Source organism: Ambystoma mexicanum, chromosome 10, assembly GCF_040938575.1.
Source record: "Ambystoma mexicanum isolate Mex_15411 chromosome 10, UKY_AmexF1_1, whole genome shotgun sequence".
NCBI lineage: Eukaryota > Metazoa > Chordata > Amphibia > Caudata > Ambystomatidae > Ambystoma > Ambystoma mexicanum.
This window is the reverse complement of record NC_090932.1, coordinates 1,479,398,126-1,479,418,967: the sequence shown is the minus strand read 5'-3', so window position 1 is coordinate 1,479,418,967 and position 20,842 is coordinate 1,479,398,126. Positions and strand designations below refer to the sequence as shown.

General features: G+C 44.0%; 1 protein-coding gene across 1 annotated transcript in view; it reads left to right on the top strand.

Annotated features, from left to right (window-relative positions):
• MORN3 (MORN repeat containing 3) overlaps positions 1-16,845 on the top strand; it is a 360,155-nt gene extending 343,310 nt beyond the window's left edge. Inside the window, exon 6 of the mRNA XM_069619586.1 lies at positions 15,668-16,845. Coding sequence (XP_069475687.1) covers positions 15,668-15,778 — 111 coding nt within the window. The 3' untranslated portion in view covers positions 15,779-16,845. The remainder of the gene's footprint in view (positions 1-15,667) is intronic.
• Positions 16,846-20,842: the final 3,997 nt, after the last annotated feature.

The window sequence follows — 20,842 nt, the reverse complement described above, 5'->3', positions numbered from 1 at the left end:
AAACATCAATGTTGACTGCTTTTTGGGTGTCATTTTTTTGTCGGGTGTCGATTGTGTCAAGTGCTCTGTGACTAATGTAAAACTATCTTCTATACATTCAGTTTCATGTTCATTTGGCGGAGCAGTCGCATTGTAGCAATGGTCCAAAACACTTTGCTGGATTCGCCGGTCACATTAAATTCTATTTCTGGTCATTGGACAAAGGCATCTCGAGTCTGAACACGCCGCGCCTCAATTAATAGTTCCTCCATGTTGAAAACAGTTTGGCAAGCAGCATCTCTCATTTGTGTCGCTGTCTGTGTCTGCATAGTCCGTACTCCATCGGGCAACTACAGGACAGATAGGAAAAAGGATGTCCAGTCTAAATTCAACATACAGTATCGTACAATTTACAGTAAATAAAAGCATATAATGAAGGCCACAGCACAAAACAATTGCTAAAAATATAAACTGTTTATAAATAACCTTATTTTTCTTTCTTTTCTTTGAAACCTTCTTTACTCTAATATCACCATCAGCAAGCTGGTGCACTGACTCGGATCCGCATGCGTCCCGTTCAATATAAGGATCTTGTATACATCCCTAGAAAAGAGTATCCATTTAAAATGAGTCATTTGCATTACACATAAAAGTAGACCGACTTTATTTCATTAGAGGGTACTGTCAGTATGCATACCTCTGGATCTGGAACAAGTACAAGGGATAATGTAATTGTATTGGACGCTTCAGCATCTCCTTGAAACTTAATACTTGCATTAGTATGGATTAAAATATTGGAAACTGAACACACACTTTGGGACGACGACAAAGGTACATACAAATAGCAAACCACAAATGAACCATTGTGTAAAAGAATTTCACAATATCTAAATATGATCAGATTATCTCATTCGATGGAATGGTCAGTACCCATACCTCTGGCTCCGGATCAACTACAAGGGATGTTGTAATTATAGTGGACGCTTCAGCATCTCCCTGAAACACAGTACTTGCATTAGTATGGATGAAAATATTGGAAACTGAACACACAATTTGGAAAGACGACAAAGGTACATATAAATAGCAAACCACAAATGAACCATTGTGTAAAAGAATTACACAATATCTAAATATGACCAGATTATCTCATTCGATGGAACTGTCAGTACCCCTACCTCTAGCTCCGGATCAACTACAAGGGATGTTGTAACTGTATTGGACGCTTCAGCATCTCCCTGAAACACAGTACTTGCATTAGTATGGATTAAAATATTGGAAACTGAACACACACTTTGGAAAGACGACAAAGGTACATATCAATAGCAAACCACGATTGAAACATTCTGTAAAAGAATGACACAATACGTAAATATGATTACATTATCTCAAATTCCATGCATAAAACAAGTCTGGAACAGAATAGCTAAGTAAGATTACCTGATACGTGCTCGAAGTGGTTGATGACTCCAGGAAAGACATGGATGTTGAATCTTGATGCTTCATATTCGGCGGATAGTCATGGAGTTTTAAAGGGAAAGTATTATTTGATTTAGAAATGCTAATATTAAAAATTTGCATGCATGGAGAGTGAATACGAGAAAATTATACTTATGGAAATGCATAATATAGCATAGTTATCTGTGCCCATAAATCAATTTTCTATGAGGGTTCTAAAACAAGGACTGATGTTTAGCAAAATGGTCATTATTTAAAAAGCTATACAATAATATAAATATCTAAAGTATTATAAGAGACATTTACACCTAAAATACCAATCAATCCATACGGTTACCTGCACACTACTGCGAGGCCTAAAGCTAAATCCGGAAGCGTGACTCACCTGTGGCGGCATGTGAACGAATAAAGTCGGAATAGCGTTTGGGAGCAATTTTCGAGTCATTCTCAGTTGATTCTTTGTTGTGTACAAGGATGTGTCGTACATATTCGGGGTAAAGTGCAGGCTGCAGATGCAGTATCGATCACCCCTCTTGTCCTCCAAGACTTTTTTGACTCTACTTTAAAGGTCTGCCGGTGCATATCCGCAATATCTGACCCATTCTCTAATTCGATCTACAGGCTTAGGGAATGCATGCATTGTAGTGCCTTCAGATTTGTCATGGGTCTTCGAAGGGCAACCGAAAATCGAACATGCAGGCATTGTTGTAAATTCTGCACAAAAAAATCAACATTATCCAAAATTTAATTTGCATAAAAATGTGAGAAAGAAGGAATTAGACGATATATTCTTCAATGCAAGCTTTGTTTTGGTCACCACAGCAAAACCAGTGCAGCGTGGGCAGCTGTATTATAGGATAACTTTCACATACAAATCATTGATTTGACGAAAATCAGAACATGTTACTAGTCCTTTGAATGTACTATTGTGCATGAAAAAGAAACATGCTTATATTATAGACACAGTCCGCAAAGGATGCAATTCAATGGCAATTGACACTGATGAAAATTGATATATCGATAACATAACAAATGAAACTCCAGTCAACAGCAATGAGACCAATGAACATAGCACTAGTGAGTATGTTACTTCGAAATAGATAGAAATTTACAGATGAAGGAGATAGGATTAGGATACATGCCCTTACCTTGACCAATAAACAGTTAGATTAGGCAAGCAGAGTAGTTAGTGGCAGGAGAACAGGGAGATGTTCACAGGTAGCACACTGGCGAGTTGATTCACAGCAGTCACAGAAGTTCACAGATAGTATGACGTCAAGCAGATTAGCATTGGTCACCGGGGTTCTCAGTTAGCATGTTCACGAGTTGACTTGCAGTGCTCAAAGATGATCTCATGATAAATATCAAGTGGTTTATAAAGAATTCCAAAAAGGGGTGTCTTTGTGAATGAATGACGTGTATATGTCGTAGTATTATGTGGATTGCAGGGGCGCAGCCTGCTTCAAGGGGAGCCTGCCTGGAGACACGGGGTCTGAGGAGACCACGTGAACAATGACCCCTGCGCGAAACATAGCTTTGAAGTGTACATGGTCTTTGGCACTTTGGCTGTTCGCGCCCCTGACAGCACCCCATGGCAGCGCAAATCCACTGGTGCGAACTGCCTTTGATAGTGGAGGGGGGATGGATGGGCCTGGGGCGTGCAGACAAGGCACCGGAACACTGCTGAATGGAGACACACTTGATTCACTTAAAAACTGAAATGACCATTGATAAAAAATATGTTGTGTTTTATTTGGTTTCTTATTTTGATGGCACAAAACTACTACACATTGTAAAGGTCTGGTAGCAGCACAGCGAGGGAAAATCCCCTGTACTGACCGTTGTCACTGGGGAAAGTTTCTCTAATGCACAAACGACACAGGGGGGGTATTACTCGTCGAACGCGGTGTCCAAGCCTCCCATGAAGCCACCATGTAAAAGAACGATAGGCCATCAGCCGGTACCACCTGTGAAAGAGAAAGATACAAACTGTTTTTAAACCTAAGTTGTCAATGACAATTCTTGTATCCAATGGCATTTTTGCCAGGTCAAATGCTAACTAGACACTGCACAATACTGAATGACTTTTATACGACTATTACTAGAGAATTGCAAGACTAAATTGATATGACAATGATATATTGAAGTTACGAGAATATAGGAGACAACCATGAAATAGTAGTGGCCTAACTGACATCACAACCAGAGTATACTTACTCGTTACTTGTATTACGAGGGCAAACTGTTGCGCGAAGTTCGTGCATAAGCACCATCAAAATCCTCAACACGGACCGTGTGAGGCAGGCTGCCATGAAGTCTGGCGGCTCGGTAACGCATTGTGGCCGTATCTCGCCTTGTGATATGTAGGACAAGCATCCAGAGTTTTCTTGGCAGCAGCAGTTCTCCTCCTCGGTTGGCATTAGCTCGCACCGATTGCAGGTACACCTGGTGGAAGCACCGTCCATGCGACTAGGCCCAGGCTCTTCATCAGTTGAATCGTCCTCCCAACTGTCGTCCGAAGCCCCATCGTCTGCATCTTTCTCTTTCCAGTAATTCCTCCTCAGAATACTCGGTCTCGTACTGGTAGGGAATTATTGTTGCCACTGTGTGGTAAACAAACGAAAATAATTTATAATGATGGTACTGGTATCTGTTCACACGGGCTACAAGCAACAAGGATAGCTGAACAAAGCACAGAAACGAGTCACAATACTCATACAGTGAGAGGAATGGAATAGAAAATCTGCTGTTGTGTGTTGTGAAATGGTCTGTTTATACTTATTGAGGAAAGAGGCGTCCTGCCATTTCCATGGCGGCACGTCATTAGCTGAAGCGCAGAGAATGTTGACACGAGACGTGCTTTGGCATTGTGAAATGGGCAGAACGCGTCTAGTGATGTCAGGCTTAGGGACAGGGGATATGATTTAGTGCCGCAAAGGCAGTTCACCCAGGACGATGTGTCAACTGATAAGATTATCACAAGATGTCCGCGCCCTGCTGCCTGTTTTCGCTTGTGTTCAAAAGACGAAAACTCTGGTAAGGTCCATAGGAAATGTTTGTACGATTGATCAACTTATGGTTAAAAACACATTCCCAGCTTGGAAAAAAATGGTTAGAACTATTATGCACAAGATGTAGTATGTGCTCCACCCCACCCCCATCCATCAGAAATACATCAACATCTAGATGCATTTGTACACAGTCACATTTTCAGGGAGCTGAAAGGAGGCCCCTCCTCTGACCTGCTATAGTCTCTTCTGTTTTGTCAGTTATCAATAATGGCCATGGATCCCTCTGACGCTGCTCCAATTTCTCAATCGCTAGCAGTGTTAATGTTGGCTGCTGACGTCTCTTTGGTGTTGATAGCTACCCCTTTGTCATTGTTTCTGAATTGTAGGCCCAAGGGAAAGGTCAATCTGTACCTGGCCCTCTTCTCTTGGAGAATTTCAATCACTTGCATTCATGTCTCTCAGACAAGCTAAAGTTGGACTGCGGTTTCAAGGAAATCACTGTGTCTGCATTCTCTGGTAGCAGCCATTATCGTCTTGTTGGTCAGGAACTTGCGGTGCACTGCAAGAATATCCCTTGGCAGTACCTTGAGGTCCACTTCCCTAAGCCCCACTCATTGAAACCTGCTCAGGCATATTACCACAATGGGCTTGTCCCCGGTAGCAAGGAGAAGAGGCGCTGCACACATCTACTTATGGTGTTACGTTTAGACCCCTCTTTGATTGATTTGATGAAAACATCTCCCGTAAGACCCATTTTGCAGATCCTCAAATTTCTCCTGAAGATGTTGCATAGAGGAGCTCATCTCAGGGAGTTTTTCAGGGAGACAAACAATGTCGTTCTCATTTAAATCAATGCTATCACCCAGGTTTAAAAACTCCACTTATTCTCATTTATCTCCAAGGTCAAGTCCTTCCTCAGTGTGCCGATTTCATCCCTGATGATTGATTTGAGGCCATTTTACAAAAGAAGAGGGAGCTTTCGAAGTCTACCTTGTATGTGATTGAAAAGGAGTGTGGGAGCCCCTCTACTGAGAACGAACATGGGTTGAATACCCCGTTCTATGGAATTTCCTCCACCCAGGAGAGTCTACACCCACGTTTTAGTTAGCTCAACCTTGTATGTGCACCATCTTCCCAGGATGGAAACATTATTTTGTGCCATAGCGACCATACTCTCTGCTTCGTCAGTCCACAAGGGGGGTTCTTACTCCTCCTCCAAGCAGAGACTTGATGTCTGGGCCATCAAAATATTCTTCCCATTCTTGGATTTCATAGGTCAGACCCCAGGGTTGTGGTGTGTCGCAGGGGTAAATTACAAAGGACGAGAGACGCATGTTGGAAAATGCAACTTCATTTGAGTCTCACATAAACCACATATATTCACTGGCAACAACAAGCCAGGTGGGTGGTGTCAAGTTTAATGGAAGGATGCCGCAGGGTCAGTAGGGAATTCCCTCGCCTTTACCTGTATTTTACCACTCTCCTCTCTCAGATTCCTTTCCCGTAGCCAGTAGCTTTATGGTAGCTTTCTGAACCCCAGCCCACCGGATTTTGGGGTGGGGTCGGTTTGGAAAAAACACCTACAGCTTTACTAAGTAAAATGTGCAAATGGAATATCTCAGTCTGACTGGAGTAGTAACTCAACGTCTGCAAATAGTGGTCTTAAGCTAACAGACGTAGGGTCCAATCCCTACTCTAGTCCACACAGTTCATTGGCGTCCGCACCCAAGAAGGGGTCCTTCAATTCACTCGAAATCTCAGGGTGCCTTGAAAGGTCCCAGCATACTTTACTTAGCCAGGGCAGATGATTCCCATGATGTAGAATCCACCAAATCTCTCTAGCTTTGTAGAATTCTACACCTTTCTCTAGGCGTCTCTGGTGATTCCTTGCAGAGGCAAGCCCTTGTCATTTCCCCCTTCTCCTAGAGGTTCTTCTGGGCAGGATCTACTTCCTCTCTACCTTTGTATTTGTTAGGCTGCACTAAATATAGTTCAGACGCAGGGGTTCCCCACCCACCTAGGGCTGCCCTCCTGACCTTGAGCCTTCTCCCAGCTCCAGTCAGATTCAGAGGGTCAATGCTTCTCATTAGCTCTGATAGCTTTGCAGCAACAACCTTCAGGATCTCGGATAATGCCCCATAAGGTGATTTTATCACTGTTTCTCTTCAGTATCCTCCATATCCTACCAACGTCTGGGTCATGGCCCCCAGCAAGCACTTTGCTTTGTTTTCTCCTATGAGCATGAGGTCTCTCACTGTATGACCTATTTGGCCTAGCCACCTCTTGTTTCCCAGTCCATCATATGGGGGTATATTTGGCTTGGCCAGTACCTAATCTCTCCTCCTGCTCATCCTACTGAAATAGCGCCCACTCTCTGGAATGGTGTCCGTACTCCCTCAATGCCTGATGATTTCTGCCTGTTTTGAGTTACTACTGGGCAGTAATTCTTTAAATAAAAGTGAAGGTTGTTAGGTCAATTTCACCATAATAGTGTTGTGATTAGTTTGTTCCTAATGGTTCCACTGTCTCCGCAGGTGTATGGCTCATTCTCCCACTTACGTTGTGGTTGTCTGAAGCATTCAATTTGGCCAATGCCCCAATCCCCACAGCCAGTGGGTTGAAGAAGGTTGTTCGCCATCTTGTGTCCAGTCACTAGCATTCTTTGGGTGTGGCGGTTCCCTTGTTGCTAGTGCAAATCTTCCAGCGGACATCTGCTTTTTTGCATTCTTCTTACCACTGCCATGTATTTCCCATCAGGCTCCATTCTGCGATCCACTACGGGGATTGCACACTCGCGGTGCACTCGTCACAGAGTCTTTCTGCAAGGATGGATAAGCAAATAGGACCAACTCTGCCTTGTGATCTCGCTCCTGTGCTGCAATAATTGATTTCCTGTGTATTTCTTGTCCACAGTACTATTTTCCTCACATGTTAGACATATGGACCGGTTTTCAGGGTCGGACTGGGACAAGAAATAGGCTCTGACACCCAAAAAAAAGTGGCCCACCCTTCGCCTCACGAGACTTGACCTCTGAAGACATCGGAAGTGATGTCATTTGACCCCACCCAAAAGTGACATACCGGGAAGCGATGAAACACGACCTTTCACCAGGTGACAAAACAGGAAGTGGCATCAAATAGCATTGTTCCTAAGTACACTACGAAAAATATGGTTATGATTTCACTATTGTGATATACATTTCATACAAGAATGGATCACCATATGTATCATTAATATCTGTGTGTATAGATCCATATTGTCAAATTACTGTGACTCCGAGCAGACGTCCAAGGCCAAATGCTAATATGTTATTGTAAAGCACTTACGCTTAAGCTCTTTTTTTATAGACCAAATATGCATACAATATCACCCAACCTGTGTTGGTACTCATTTATTGACCTAAGAAGGAAGAAAGGCTTTTTGAAAGAAAAAAAAATGGAGAAAAAAAAATGTTTTTCTCCAAACCGGCCCAGGTGTGGCCAGAAACCTGCCCCCACTTCCCAGGGACGATTTCGGCCCGGCCACGGGCCGAAAGGCTGAGGGGCCAATCCAGCCCTGCCAGTTTTGCTCATTTCTCACAGGAAATATTTACATATGGGAGATGTTTTAGTTAGTTCCTCAATGGGTGTTTGTACAGAACCTGCTCAGTGACCTGACGGGGGATTGGGAGCGCCCTTGCGGATCCCCTATTTACCACCTCCAGGGATCACGTCACATAGCCAGTGTCTTCCCCCATCCATTGTGTCCTAGATGGGCATGCAGGCATTCCTTAGAACTGTATCTGGTGCTGCTTCACTCCCAGTGGAAGTCCTTCCTGATGCTCAACGGTCGAATGTCTGCACAACTGATCATCAACACTCGGAGTACTCGGGTGAAGACTCTAGACCACCGGGTGAGCACAATGCCCTGCATCACTTCGACTTGCCCTCCTCTTTTTCTCAAACCACTGAATGCCTTGCCACTGCTACCCACAGGTCTCGCCTTGATATGCCTTGGTGGTCGGCATGATGTTTGGACTCCTCCCAGTCTCTGCAGATGTCCTCTCTTGACTGTTCCCACCCCAATATTGTGTCTTTGTTTCTCCAAGGATACATTGGGAGGGTCCAACTTAAATTGTACTTATGCACGGGTGTCATCTGCCCAGGGGTTGGGAGTGGAAGAAGTGTTTTCATGGGAGTGCTTGGAGTATTCAGATGCCCTTCCAGATGCTTTGCCATCTTGGCCATAGCAATATTCTGAAAGTTAATAGGAGGTTATTGTCACAGGTGGCCTCAAGAACACACTAACCAGCAACTCCCAGATGAGGTTGTGAAGGATTTTTATATCCATTTTGAACAGACCGAAGGGCCGTCCCTCTCTCTGTATGTAGGTATGGGCAATCCCACCCAAACCCAGTCTTCCCTAACCCTGGGCTGGTACTATTGACCGTTAACCCCTACTATCTAAAATGTATTTATCTGCAAGTGACGGCCTAATGGCAAATGCCTGATCTATCTAGACTTCCTCAAGGAACGAACTAGGTGACATCTATTCGGGACCCCGTTTGGATAGTGCCTGTCAATCACTCAGAACTATCACACCATTCCATTCCATTCCGTTCCCTACTGTTCTACTCTCTCTGCTACTCTCCTCCCTCCCTTCTCTCCCACTCTTCTCCTCTTCACTCTCCCTGTCTTTCTATTACCTGTCCCTCTGATGTTACCTCTCTTGTCTCTCCTCCTACTACTCTTCATCCTTACGATGTTCTTCTCACTATGATCTACCTCCAGCCGCCGATCTTACTCTAGGGTGGCCAACTCTTTGATAGTCTGTCGCGGGACACTTGCTCACAAAGCGGTGATGATGTCACGTCATTCACTTTTGGCCCACCCCTTTTTAAAATTTTATTTTTTTAATGGCTTTTAATTCCTGGCTTAATTGAAATGCAAATGGTTTGTCCTTGGGAGTTGATGGTCACGTTTTTTTAACTGCAAACATGAGAATCAGGAACAAAGAATTAGCATTTGAATGAAGCCAGGTGTCAGTGCGTTACAGCTCAACCTGCAGGCTCAAAAGGAGCCAGGGCTGCAGAGACGCCCGGAGAAAGAAAGCAGCAGGCGGCAGCGCCGTGGTGTGTAAATGGCCACTTCAGTTTGCAGAGTGGCTGTGCTGGAAGCAGGCTGTCCCGACGCAAGTCAGGACAACCTCCATCCCGCATAGCCACTCTGCAAACTGTGGGACAGAGTCCCTAATTGCGGGACAATCCCGCGAAATCCGGGACAGTTGGCCACCCTATCTTACTCCCTGCTACTCTTCCCCCCTACTGCTCCAGCCTCCCCCACACTACTACTACTACTCCCACATCCTCACCAATGCTAATACTCCCACCTCCACACAACTACCACTCCCACATCAACTACTCACCCTCATACAACTCCCGTACTACTCCCACGTCTATTCTGCCACCCACTTCCATACCACTACCAATCCACGCCACCTTCTCCTCACTCACCCTCTTTTCTATCCCTGAGTCACCCTTCACTCACTCCCTACTCTCCTTACTAGAACTACCCCTTAGGCACCTTACATGCTCACTCACTACACAGTATCACTTTCTCTCAGCAGCCAATGCCTCATATTTGCTTTAAACTGCCTCTATGCCCCTTTTCACTGCCCTTCCTTCTGGTCGGCCACTTCATCTGACCTCAGCTGAACAACCCACACCTCCCTACTTCCTGTTGTCCCTTAGATCCTCCCACCTCCTGTCTCCATCGTTTCTCCCCTTCTGGTGCCCCTGGCCAATCTTTCCGTGGCTTCTCCGACCAAGGAGCTGTTACAGAGATCAAAGCACATATAAGGGGGCATCAGCCCCGCCCTTTCCTGTAGTGCAGGTCTGCCGCGGATTGTCAATGGCGGCCCCCTACAATGAAAGATCATGTTCATGTGAGAGTCGAAGTTCCTCATATGGCAGTCTCTTTTAAAGAGCCACTCGGCCCTGTGTTACCAGTAAGAAGTTGTTTTGTTTTAAGTGGGTGACGGTTTGTTTTCGAAATGCTGCATCGTGACTGCGGTGCAGATGAGTGCAGTTGCTCTGTGGAGTGGATGGCAATATTTCATACATGTGGTGACATTCTGTTTGATCTCTTCTTCTGTGTCAAACAGCGGTTCCAAGTTGTTAAGCTGCTGTTTGGAGTGCGCTGGCAAGAGGTATCCCTCAAAAAGCTTTGGTGGGCTGTTCTCCATTCAACCGCTGGGGCTGCTGGTATCTGTAGTTTGTAGGAAAGTTTTTTTTAAAAACAGCATTTGTAAGGTATGCAGTGATTAAGAATGCTACCATATTAAATTACACGGGCAGATAGGGAAAGGACAGGAACTGAGGCCCTCCCAACTGCCACCTTCCCCACCGGGGGCAGGACTGGCTCTCTTTTCCATCCTGATAGGCCTCCAACCCCAGGCTCAAAGGCGTCAGGCTACTGACTCTGTCACACAGTCAAGGATCATTGAAAGCCTACAAAACCCCGCAGCAGACCCTGGCCACGAAACCGCGTGCCACCTCTAGTTAGCCATTGTACGAAATTAAACAATCAACCAATGAAATTCAAATGCTTTGCAGGTTTAAATATGAGGTTTGTACTATATCTCGATGATAGATCATGCTACTACTGTTCTCTCCTCTCCGTATACATGAACCTTTGATGAGCAACTCCAAACTTAAGCTGAGGTTAAGCATTTTAATATTCAAATTGTTGGGGGATTGCCCCCCGGATCACCAGAGCCGGCCACACCGGTGTCGGGATCACCCGACGGACACATTTGGGGCTGTGCTCACACAGCCACCGTTCAGCAGGGGGCACCGTGCAGGCCCTGGTTCACCGGAGCTGACCACCCTGACTGGGGGTATCCAGCACACGGTGGCCCCGGCACTGGGGACACCCCGGCCGGGGTTATTCCAAAGGCTGTGATCATACAGCAGATCCATTCACCAGGGACGGCGTTGCCCGGCAGGGGCACTGTCCAGATGCCGGGCCACGTGGCAGGCCTTGGGCAAACTGCATGGCACCAGCATGGTGCTCCACACACGACACATCAGTCACCTCTTGGTTTGACTGACAAGCCGGAAACAGCTCTTCCCTTTTATTGTCTTGGTTACATGGTTACCCCCATGTGACCATGATACAGTTCCTGGGAGCTACCATGCTCCCCAGGAGGGGTGACATGCAACACAAATGACCAGGTTACTCCCAGATCACAAGGAAAATATTTAGAAATGCCTCCAGATTTTCAGGAGTTAGTTTTGCACTTATTCAACATAAATTATAGAGACTCAGCCTGCAAAGCTGGGACAACTTGTATTTAAACATGGCAGCGTGAGTCCTTGTATCCAAGGCTATGGCATCGCTGCACTTCCCGTTTCTCTTTCCATCTCTCCCAGATGTGTTCCAGGCTCCGCCCCCACGCAAGTCCAAACATAATGAATAGCTGTATCAAGAATGCAGCTGCTGGGCTGTGCTGTGCACGGCACGCGCTGTGCTGCCTGAAATTGAAAAGGTCTTGACCCTCTGCCACATAAAACTCTACTTAAAAGCTGCTTCCCGGTCTCATAAAGCCAGGTTTTAGGGCGGAACAGGGTGTATGTGCTCCAGTGAGCTATAATTACACATCACAACTTGGAAGCCGAACATTGATTCCATTCTAAAGAGGAGCATGGTGGGAAACCTTACAGGATGTAACCCCGCATATTAATGTGGCACACCCCATTTCTAGAAGTCATTGCTGAACTCGATAGATGGAACTAAACCGTAGTAATTCGAGAAGTGGGGAAAATGCTTTCAGTTAAGGCTTCCAAAATCAGTGATTCTGCCTCTGTATTCTCATGCGTAGGGCCGTAGGCCTTTCTTACTGAAGCGGGAAATCCTATATCGAGTAATGGACTGCTATCACATTAGGGCGGATTTACTAAGTCACATTTCAGCGTGTAATGACATTTAGAATTCCAGTGAGGGCATTTCAGAGACTCGGAGTGATTGCGATTGGCGCTCACTTACTGACATCTCAGAGTCGTATCCGAACAGTGAATTCCAGGGCATTTCAAATTCCGAGTTAATGGGTTGTTTGCAGTGGCCTTCGTAGTTAGTTTTAACTGCTTGTGAAATGGAAGGTTCCCTGCGACCTCCCTGAGGGCTAACAGGGTCCCTAGGATTCCAACAGAGGTGGGGCACGAACTGAGGAGAGCTGGCCTTTGCTGGGCTTACAGTTGAATGTCGGTAGTTCAGCCAGCTTCTTATGTGTAATTATAGAAATGCTTGGCAAGGTTTTAATTTTTTTTTCATATTATTTTGCATTTATTTGCAGCGCACATAACCAATACGTATCAAGGCACTAGTTTCATTGTCATATTTGTAAGGCGCTCGTTTTTTTGTGTTTTTTTTTTCTTCCAAGCGCGGGTCCGGGATTCGAACCTGTGTTTCCTCAGCGTGATCTTGCTTCCAAGACCCACACATTGCCACAGAGCTATCCTCCGTTTAGTTCTTTTAAGCAGGTGCGTTGCGATAGAAAGTTTTGTGTATGACTGTTATGGCTTTAAACTTCCACCGCTGACTTGCGCCCCTGAAACCCACCTTCGAAAACCCTGCACAATGTAGTACAGGAAAGGGTCAATAATGACCCCTCTCTGCATTTGACATTGTACAGTAGCAGTATTATCCACTACTGTACACAATCAATGTCCACCCCAAACTGCCTGCTTGCAGTCAGTCTCGGGAGGATAGCTCAGGGGCATCATGCTCGGAGCAACACAGGTTCAATCCCCGGGTCGCGCTTAGAAACCTATGGGTATTAAGCACATAAATAACCAACCATATCATATCAAGGCAGGCTCAAAATGTCCTGCCTGACTTGGGACCACTTGCCAACAGTGTCCTCCAGCTACAGTACCTGGCAGGCAGAGTAGGAATTAATTCACTCTCGCTCCATCATTCTGGTCTCTGGCAAAGACCAGTGACGGGTGAGTTCACATTGCTTAAAAGTGAATTGGGCAGACTTTGGTCCAAACTTCACTTTGCTGTTAAATTGTAAATCACCCCTTTTCCCCACTGACACAAAGAGAAAGCCAAATATATTTCTTTCTTGAATTAAGTGATTTATTAAACAAGAAAGGGATGTTTCCCCAAGAGAATAGATTCATAAGAAAAGCAAGCAATTCTTGACCATTATTTCACAATAACGCCAATGCTTTGTGACAAAATAGCAAATGTATTGAGTAGTTTTGAATGTTAATGTGAAGGGTAAAGATACTAAACCTTTGCCCATCCCTGGTGAAAGCCCTCCTATAAATCTGCGGACTCCCAACCGGACTACACCAGGGTGAGTCAAGTGAGAGTTGGAGGCATCCCCAGGACATTGGCCCTTCTCACATGGCAGAGATAGTCGCAGGAAGGCAACATAATCCAGACCATGTAGAGAGTGTGCAAAGGCATTTCTATAGCACAAAAACCAGTGTAAACCATTTCAAGGCACTGCAAGGAGATCCATACTAATCATACTGGTACAGCAGTATCATTCTAATCCAGCAGTCGACACAGATTCAGCTGTAGGCAGGGCATTGTGTTCAATACTAAGAAAAACATGGGCAGACTTTCAACACGTGCATGCTACAACACTGGCTTTCGTCTAGTGGGCCAACGCACCTCGAAATCGAAAATCTTGGTAGTCACCTCAACGCTGAAATCTCCATCCACAGATTAATTTGGTTGCACAATTCAGTTTCTTTTATCTCCGAACCCTGAAAAAGGTCCCCCGAAACCAGCTATTTCCTCACACAGTAATGGTTGTGAAAGTCATCATCTCACATAGGTTGGATTACAGCAAAGAGCTCCTATGTCAGTTTTCCATCCTTCCACCTCTGCAAGATTCAGAGAGAGCAGACCATTGCAGCCCCCCTCAGCCCCAAGAAAAGTGGTATGTTACAGACTAGTTCTGCCTTCCATCAGCAACCGGTCAACAGATGCATCAAGTGAAGCTCTCTCTTATGAGGGTTGCCCAACTACAGGCCTTGAGGGCCGGAATCCTAATGGGTTTTCAGGATATCCCTCATTAATATTCATGAGAAAAAAGTGCATACATTTAGAATCATTATATGCAAATGTATCTCATGAATATTAATGACGGGGTATCCTGAAAACCTGACATGTTTTTTCGGCACTCAAGGCCTGGAGTTGGACAGCCCTGCTATGGTGCACAAGGACCTTGCATAACCTAGGCCCAACTACTTTTCTTGCCTCCAAAATGTAACATTACTCTCCAGCTAGAAACCCCAGCTTCTCCACTCACAATCTACTCTCCATCTCTTACTTCAACAGATCCCTTGTTGAAGGAGGATCATTTGTGAATCTTGATTAAGTACATTTATAAGCCGCAGAACACATACAGATTAAACAGTCTTGAGGCACCAGAAAACCAACCCCGTGCATCCCAGGTCTGGAACTGCCTTTTGTCTCAGATTCCGACCATTCCTAGCCAGCCTGCCTTCAAACTGGGTTTATAATGATGGGTCTTCCAAAAATTGTAATCCCAAGACTATAGTCAACCCCGGCTTGATGGGAAACATTGCATTCGACAAGTGCTTCTAGTAATATAATACTACCGTACCAAGAATCCAATATGTGGAGATTTTCAGTATCCAGTACCTAACTGCAAAGAGCTACAGCATACGTCTAACAATATGTAACAGGGTATACCTCGGACTGGTCAGCTCAGAGTCACACGGGTGAGATCTCAGGCTTCGATAGACTTGTAAAATGGTGAAATATTATTCAGGAAATTTTGAACATTAGGGCTTGGATATATTGCGCCACTGTTTCCTGTACAACTAAGGTTTGCGTTTTCTTATACGCAAGAACCATGTCAAACCTTGAGCAACACGTTTTGACTATTTCATTGATTTACCTGCTAAAAAAAATAATTATTTTGCTTGGTGCCTTGTGGTGAGAAAATAAATTCTACTCAAAAACTATGGATGCAATTATATATTGTATTGTTCTCCTCTGTTTTTTTTTGCCATAAAGTCATCAACGAAAATGTTCTAGCACTGAACCCTGCATGAAAGCTGATTTTCTAAATATAGACATTTAAGATTTTGAAGTATCATGAAATGATAAGTTCCATTTATATTAACACAGTACAATAATGTTCAGCTGTTTCCCCTAAATATGCAAGTATTAAAATGCATGTCAATTTCTTTCAGATCAAACTAGCAGATCCCGTTGGTATCTTGGAAACAGCGCAGGCAAAGCTTTTGGATGGTCCGGAAGGAACACAAGTCGAGGTGGAACCCCAATCTGAAAATGTTAATTAACATTTGAATGTCAGTTCAATACGATGAACAGTCATGTAACCTGCTAAGGTCACTGCTAAGACAAACGTGTATTCGTTGCGAGCTTTCTGTGGGTACACTTGAATTATGCAGTATTTATACAGTCCTTAAGACTGCAATGGTCAAACACAGTAAATTTTGATGGCAGCAAAAACACAGTTTTCCCCAATGCAGACTTATTGATGATAATTTACGGACAGGCCTCAACTACGATGGTAAAAATTAAACTGAACTGACCAGAAAGTGTGACCCATAAGCATTCCACTGTATTTTAAGTTAAAATAGCTTTCTGCATTGCAGAATTTCCTTCCGTCTTCGGTGTGGTTCTTGAAAGTACCGACCTGAAGTGGGTGAGTAATAAACACAGCTGTTTTTCTGTTCCTCTTCTGCCAGTCAGCTTGGAGAATGGGGTGGGGTTTGGGCTGCTATTTCAGAGGACTGGGGCTACTTGTTTCTTTGTCTGGTCCAAGGATGATGATGATGATGATGCAGCTGTCGGACAAGAGCCGCACAGGAAATCCGCGCAAGCCTGACAATACCCCATGATGGCGGTCAGAACCAGCATGCTCCTTGATTTTTGCCATCCCTGAAATACCCAGTGTTTGCAGGAAAAAGATACAGCTCATCAGCCAACAAGAACTCAAAAAGGGATCTTCAAATTATTTCCTCCATTGAAATGACCAGGATAGAAATGATTTGATTTCTGATCCTATCTCTGAATTGTATGTTGTAATATTAGCAATTTTGAGAAATGCTTACATGAATGCCAGCTTTTGGAAAGAAATGAGCCAAGATTGTACTATTTCATCTCCGTTTCTTGATTATTGTTTATGGGTTAATTTCAAGTTGTTAATCTTATTGTACATTGCTAAAACGTTAGTGTTTTTTATAGGCTAGCGTTTTAATGATATTTGAACAATGATTTACCAAAATTAGCTATATGACGCTTTCTACTTCTGAAATGGATGTTAATATTTTAGATATTTTATTCGAAGTTTAGAATGTGACCTTATTTAGAACGTTAAATAAAATTAATTTGTAAAAAGAAATATGATTTTTTTAAGGTGTATGTGCTTTTATGGAAACCAAGCACAAAATTAAAAAAATTGTTTGTGTGTTCGCGTGCAGGCGTCTGTCCGTCCCTCCCTCCATCCATCCATCCGTCCGAGGACATGTTTGCTAAAGACATGTTTCAACTTCTAAAGTATCTGTGTGTGTTTTACACATGTATTATTTTTATTTATTATTTGGCATGGCTATAGCAATGAAGTGCATTAGAGCACCATACAATTAAAGTATAAAATATGAGCAAATCCCATGAAGTCCAAAAAATATCATTCAACGCAAGAGGAATCTTAATTATATGCAAAGTAAAAATCACAAGAAATCTAAAACAAAGCAGGAAAAACAGAACCAAGAATTTCAGAAATACTGTTCCAAACCTACGTCTTCAGGAGCTTTTGAAAATTAAGATTGTTCCTGAACATGGGGAAAGCAGGGGGGCTAGTGTTCTAACATGCCACAGTGGATCCAGAGAACAATACTATGCATGCGTTCTTGTTCTGCTGAGAAACCTTCTTTGGAGGTAGTCATCAGATGTTATAGGGAAAGAAATCCAATAGAACAGCACCTTTGAAGCAGTGCGGTCGATGGTAGAAACATCAACCTTGACTAACAGATAAAGAGAGGGTTTAATGCAATTGATCTGGTGAAGGTGAGTAGACCTGTTTGAACAACCTTTACACTGCAAAAATTAGATGTGGTCCTGGAAAATCATAACAATAAACAACACGGATTACAGACCATATTCAAAACTAAGCAAGGTACATATCCCCCTTGCCTTTACACACATCATGCAAAACCTAGTGGCAGACGTGAGAAGGAATGAATACCACTCTTATATAGAGGGCAAAACAAAAGTATTTTCAACAGTTGGCTCTTCCAAGTCACAAATCTTGATTGTTAGAGAGAGAGATTTCTAATCCAAAACCACTCTTGCTCAATTGATTGTCAATTTGGTTATTACTGAATATTGTCTGGGGCAAGTCTCTTGTCCTCCATGAAACATTGTGGTGGTATTGCCTCTTAGGACTTCAACCCTCAAATTCAGCAGTCAAGGTAGACACGGTTTTAGGACCAAGAGAATGACTTTCCACTAGGTCTCTGTGATTGCGCCCGTCCTGAGGCCTGCATAAGTGTATGGACTTTCAGATCTCACAGAGTGGCATCCCAACCCAACAGGTCATAAAGAGGTTAAAGTGCCTGGAGGGACACCCCCGATGGAGGCAGGGGATGCTCCTCTTGCAGCCATTCAGGAATGTCCTACCACTTGTCTGTCGATATAAGAATCTTGTGGCGCTGGATCATTGTTTCTGGATTCCAGAAAGAGGCAAATGCAAGTTGTGTGCAGATCATGAACATTCTTGCATATAGACCCACCCCAAGACTATGGCAGCATGTAACTCACAGAAAGAGCAGCACCATGCCAGTTCAAAGATTGTGAAGCATACCACAAATTGCCCGGATTGCTTGGAATATGTTCTGGGTGAGGATTAACTCTGGTCAGGAACGTTTTACATGGATCGCCAGTAAAAAGATTGATGAATGGGAATGAAGGTGAATTTGTTCGCATTCATAGACCACTCTAAGGGAGTTATTAAATGCAGCAATTTCTAAATATTGAATCGACCTTCCACTATGGTCTGGACCTAAGGGGCCAATCATCCTTGTGAGGTTGCATGTAGACTCCTTCCTATCTCAAATGTGTAACCACTAATGACACTACTATAATAATAATGATGATCTTTGTAAATACTTAAGAAGCTGGGTTATGGCCAAACGAGTGAACTGAAGAGATTGTAGGGATGGATGGTGGAGAGAGGTGGACTTTGGGTATGTACAAATATGTATTCTGAAGGTCCATTGTGCATCCCCAATCTTCTAATGTAGAGGCAGGAGGATGTGGGCTGGAGTCACATCATGAACTCAATATTGGAAGCAATTCCCCCAGGCAATACATCGCAAGGATGGATGATGCCAGATGGGATTTACAAATATGTATCCTGAAGATCTATTGCACATACAAAATACTATGTTGTAGAAACAGGAGGCTCTGGGCTGGATAGACCTTGTTGAATTTCTCCACAGTGAGTGGCGGAGGATGGTGTGCAAATCAACATTTTTGTATTTCTCCACAGAAAATACCTGGGTTAGAACCTGGTTAATTGTGCCTGCCGTATGGCATAATTACGAGTAGTTAGAGTAATTGTTGTTCAAATCCATAGTTACTTGTGGGTTCTGGTGGTTTGGGGAGGGCAGAGGAAATGGGTGAGAGGAGGACATGTTCCCTAGAAGACCGCAGGGGCTCCAGAAAGATCCTATGTGATGGCTTGCCATGCGTATCAGAAATCTGGCTATCCTCCCGCAACTGAAACTCAGCGAAAAATGACTTTTGCAGCCACGTAGGCCTTTAGCTTGGCATTGGCAATGGTGAAAGAAGAGAAGAAGCTGTTCTGAGGGGGCGGGGGGGAGTTGGATGAGCTTGGCTCTTCTCTCATGTATCCTAGCATTAAAGGCCAGAAAAGATCAGCATGATAAAGGTTAGACCTCTTTGGTGGTTGTTTTAAGAGGACAACTAGTGACTCTGGGTTAAGGGCATCATCCTTGACCTTGATTAACTCCTCATTCGGAACACTTGTGTATAGGCGCGTTATAAATGCCATATCATATCATATCATATCATATCATATATGAATGAAATCGCCTCTCCATCAAAAGGAAGGACTTTCTGCTGTGCACCATCCTGATGTCTTGTGCTATGCTATTACATCCATGAGTTCAGACCCCACGCTGGGACATATTCCCTAGTCTGCTGTGTCATTATTAGTGTCCACTGACAACAAGATGTCCATTGAGACCTGTCCGATGCCTGCTAGTCATGCTTAACGTTGACACTTTCCCGCTAGAGGAAGTTTTCCAGTCAAAAGAGCAACAACCTTTTTAAAAATGTTGGGCAAACTAGTCCATTATTTTCTGTTTACCAAAAGATGTAGCAGATGAGCCAGCAGATCCTTTGCCCTGGTTTATAGCCACACCTTCAACAGCATACTCAGCTAGAGAGTAAGTACAAATATACACTTTATCGTCCAGGAGTCTGCACTTTGCATCGGTTTGTTTACTAGCGGTTAAAACATTCCCACCTGAACCAGTACTGCTGTTTTTCTTTGCAACTCTGTGAGACAAAATGGCAGTTTAGAGATCTTCAATGGTAAAAGTCCACAGTCCTCATGATCATTGGGGAATACCCAAACTGAACATGGCAACTCTTAATTTCCTTCCTCTTAGTTATTAAATATGTTGGAGGTGATCTCCTCATTGGGCTTCCCGGAAGGTTGGGGTCTCTCATAGATTCATCAACCAATATCTGCTGATCATGCTGTGTCAGGTTGGGGATTAGGAATGGAAGAGATGCTGTTGTTGGAGCTTCAGCCACTGGTGTGATCGGCAGCAAGGAAGGAGGGAAGACGTTCAACGATTTGAAATACCAGTATTTGAGGAGGTACTGCAACCAAGGCCGGAGGAAGCCCTTGTGCGGCAATGTCTCATTGCTGGGTGTAGTATATCAGTCAGAGGGCCATGCTGCATCCATGTGCATACTGAAGGAATTGACCATTGTTAGGGATTAGGCAAGGAGGCTACACACCCTTACAAGTGCAAATTGGAGTTCTGCTTATGGTAGAGCATGCATTGTGGGGTTGATGGAAAGTGGACGAGTTTCGTTGTCACTGAGATCCAGTCAACCCTGGGAATGCTTTCAGGTCTATTCAAAATATTAAATACAGAATTGGCCATGGCTTCCACATCGTGCAAGGCCAGTTCGGAGTTAGAGAACAATTGTGTTGTTTGAAAAGTGTAGCCAGTCCAAACCTCCTCCAGCGTTTACATATGCTCAACACGCAACCATGTTAGAATGGACTCCACAACTATGATGTTTATCAGAAAATTAGCCCTTAAAACAACACTACAATTACCAGTAAAAGGCCAACA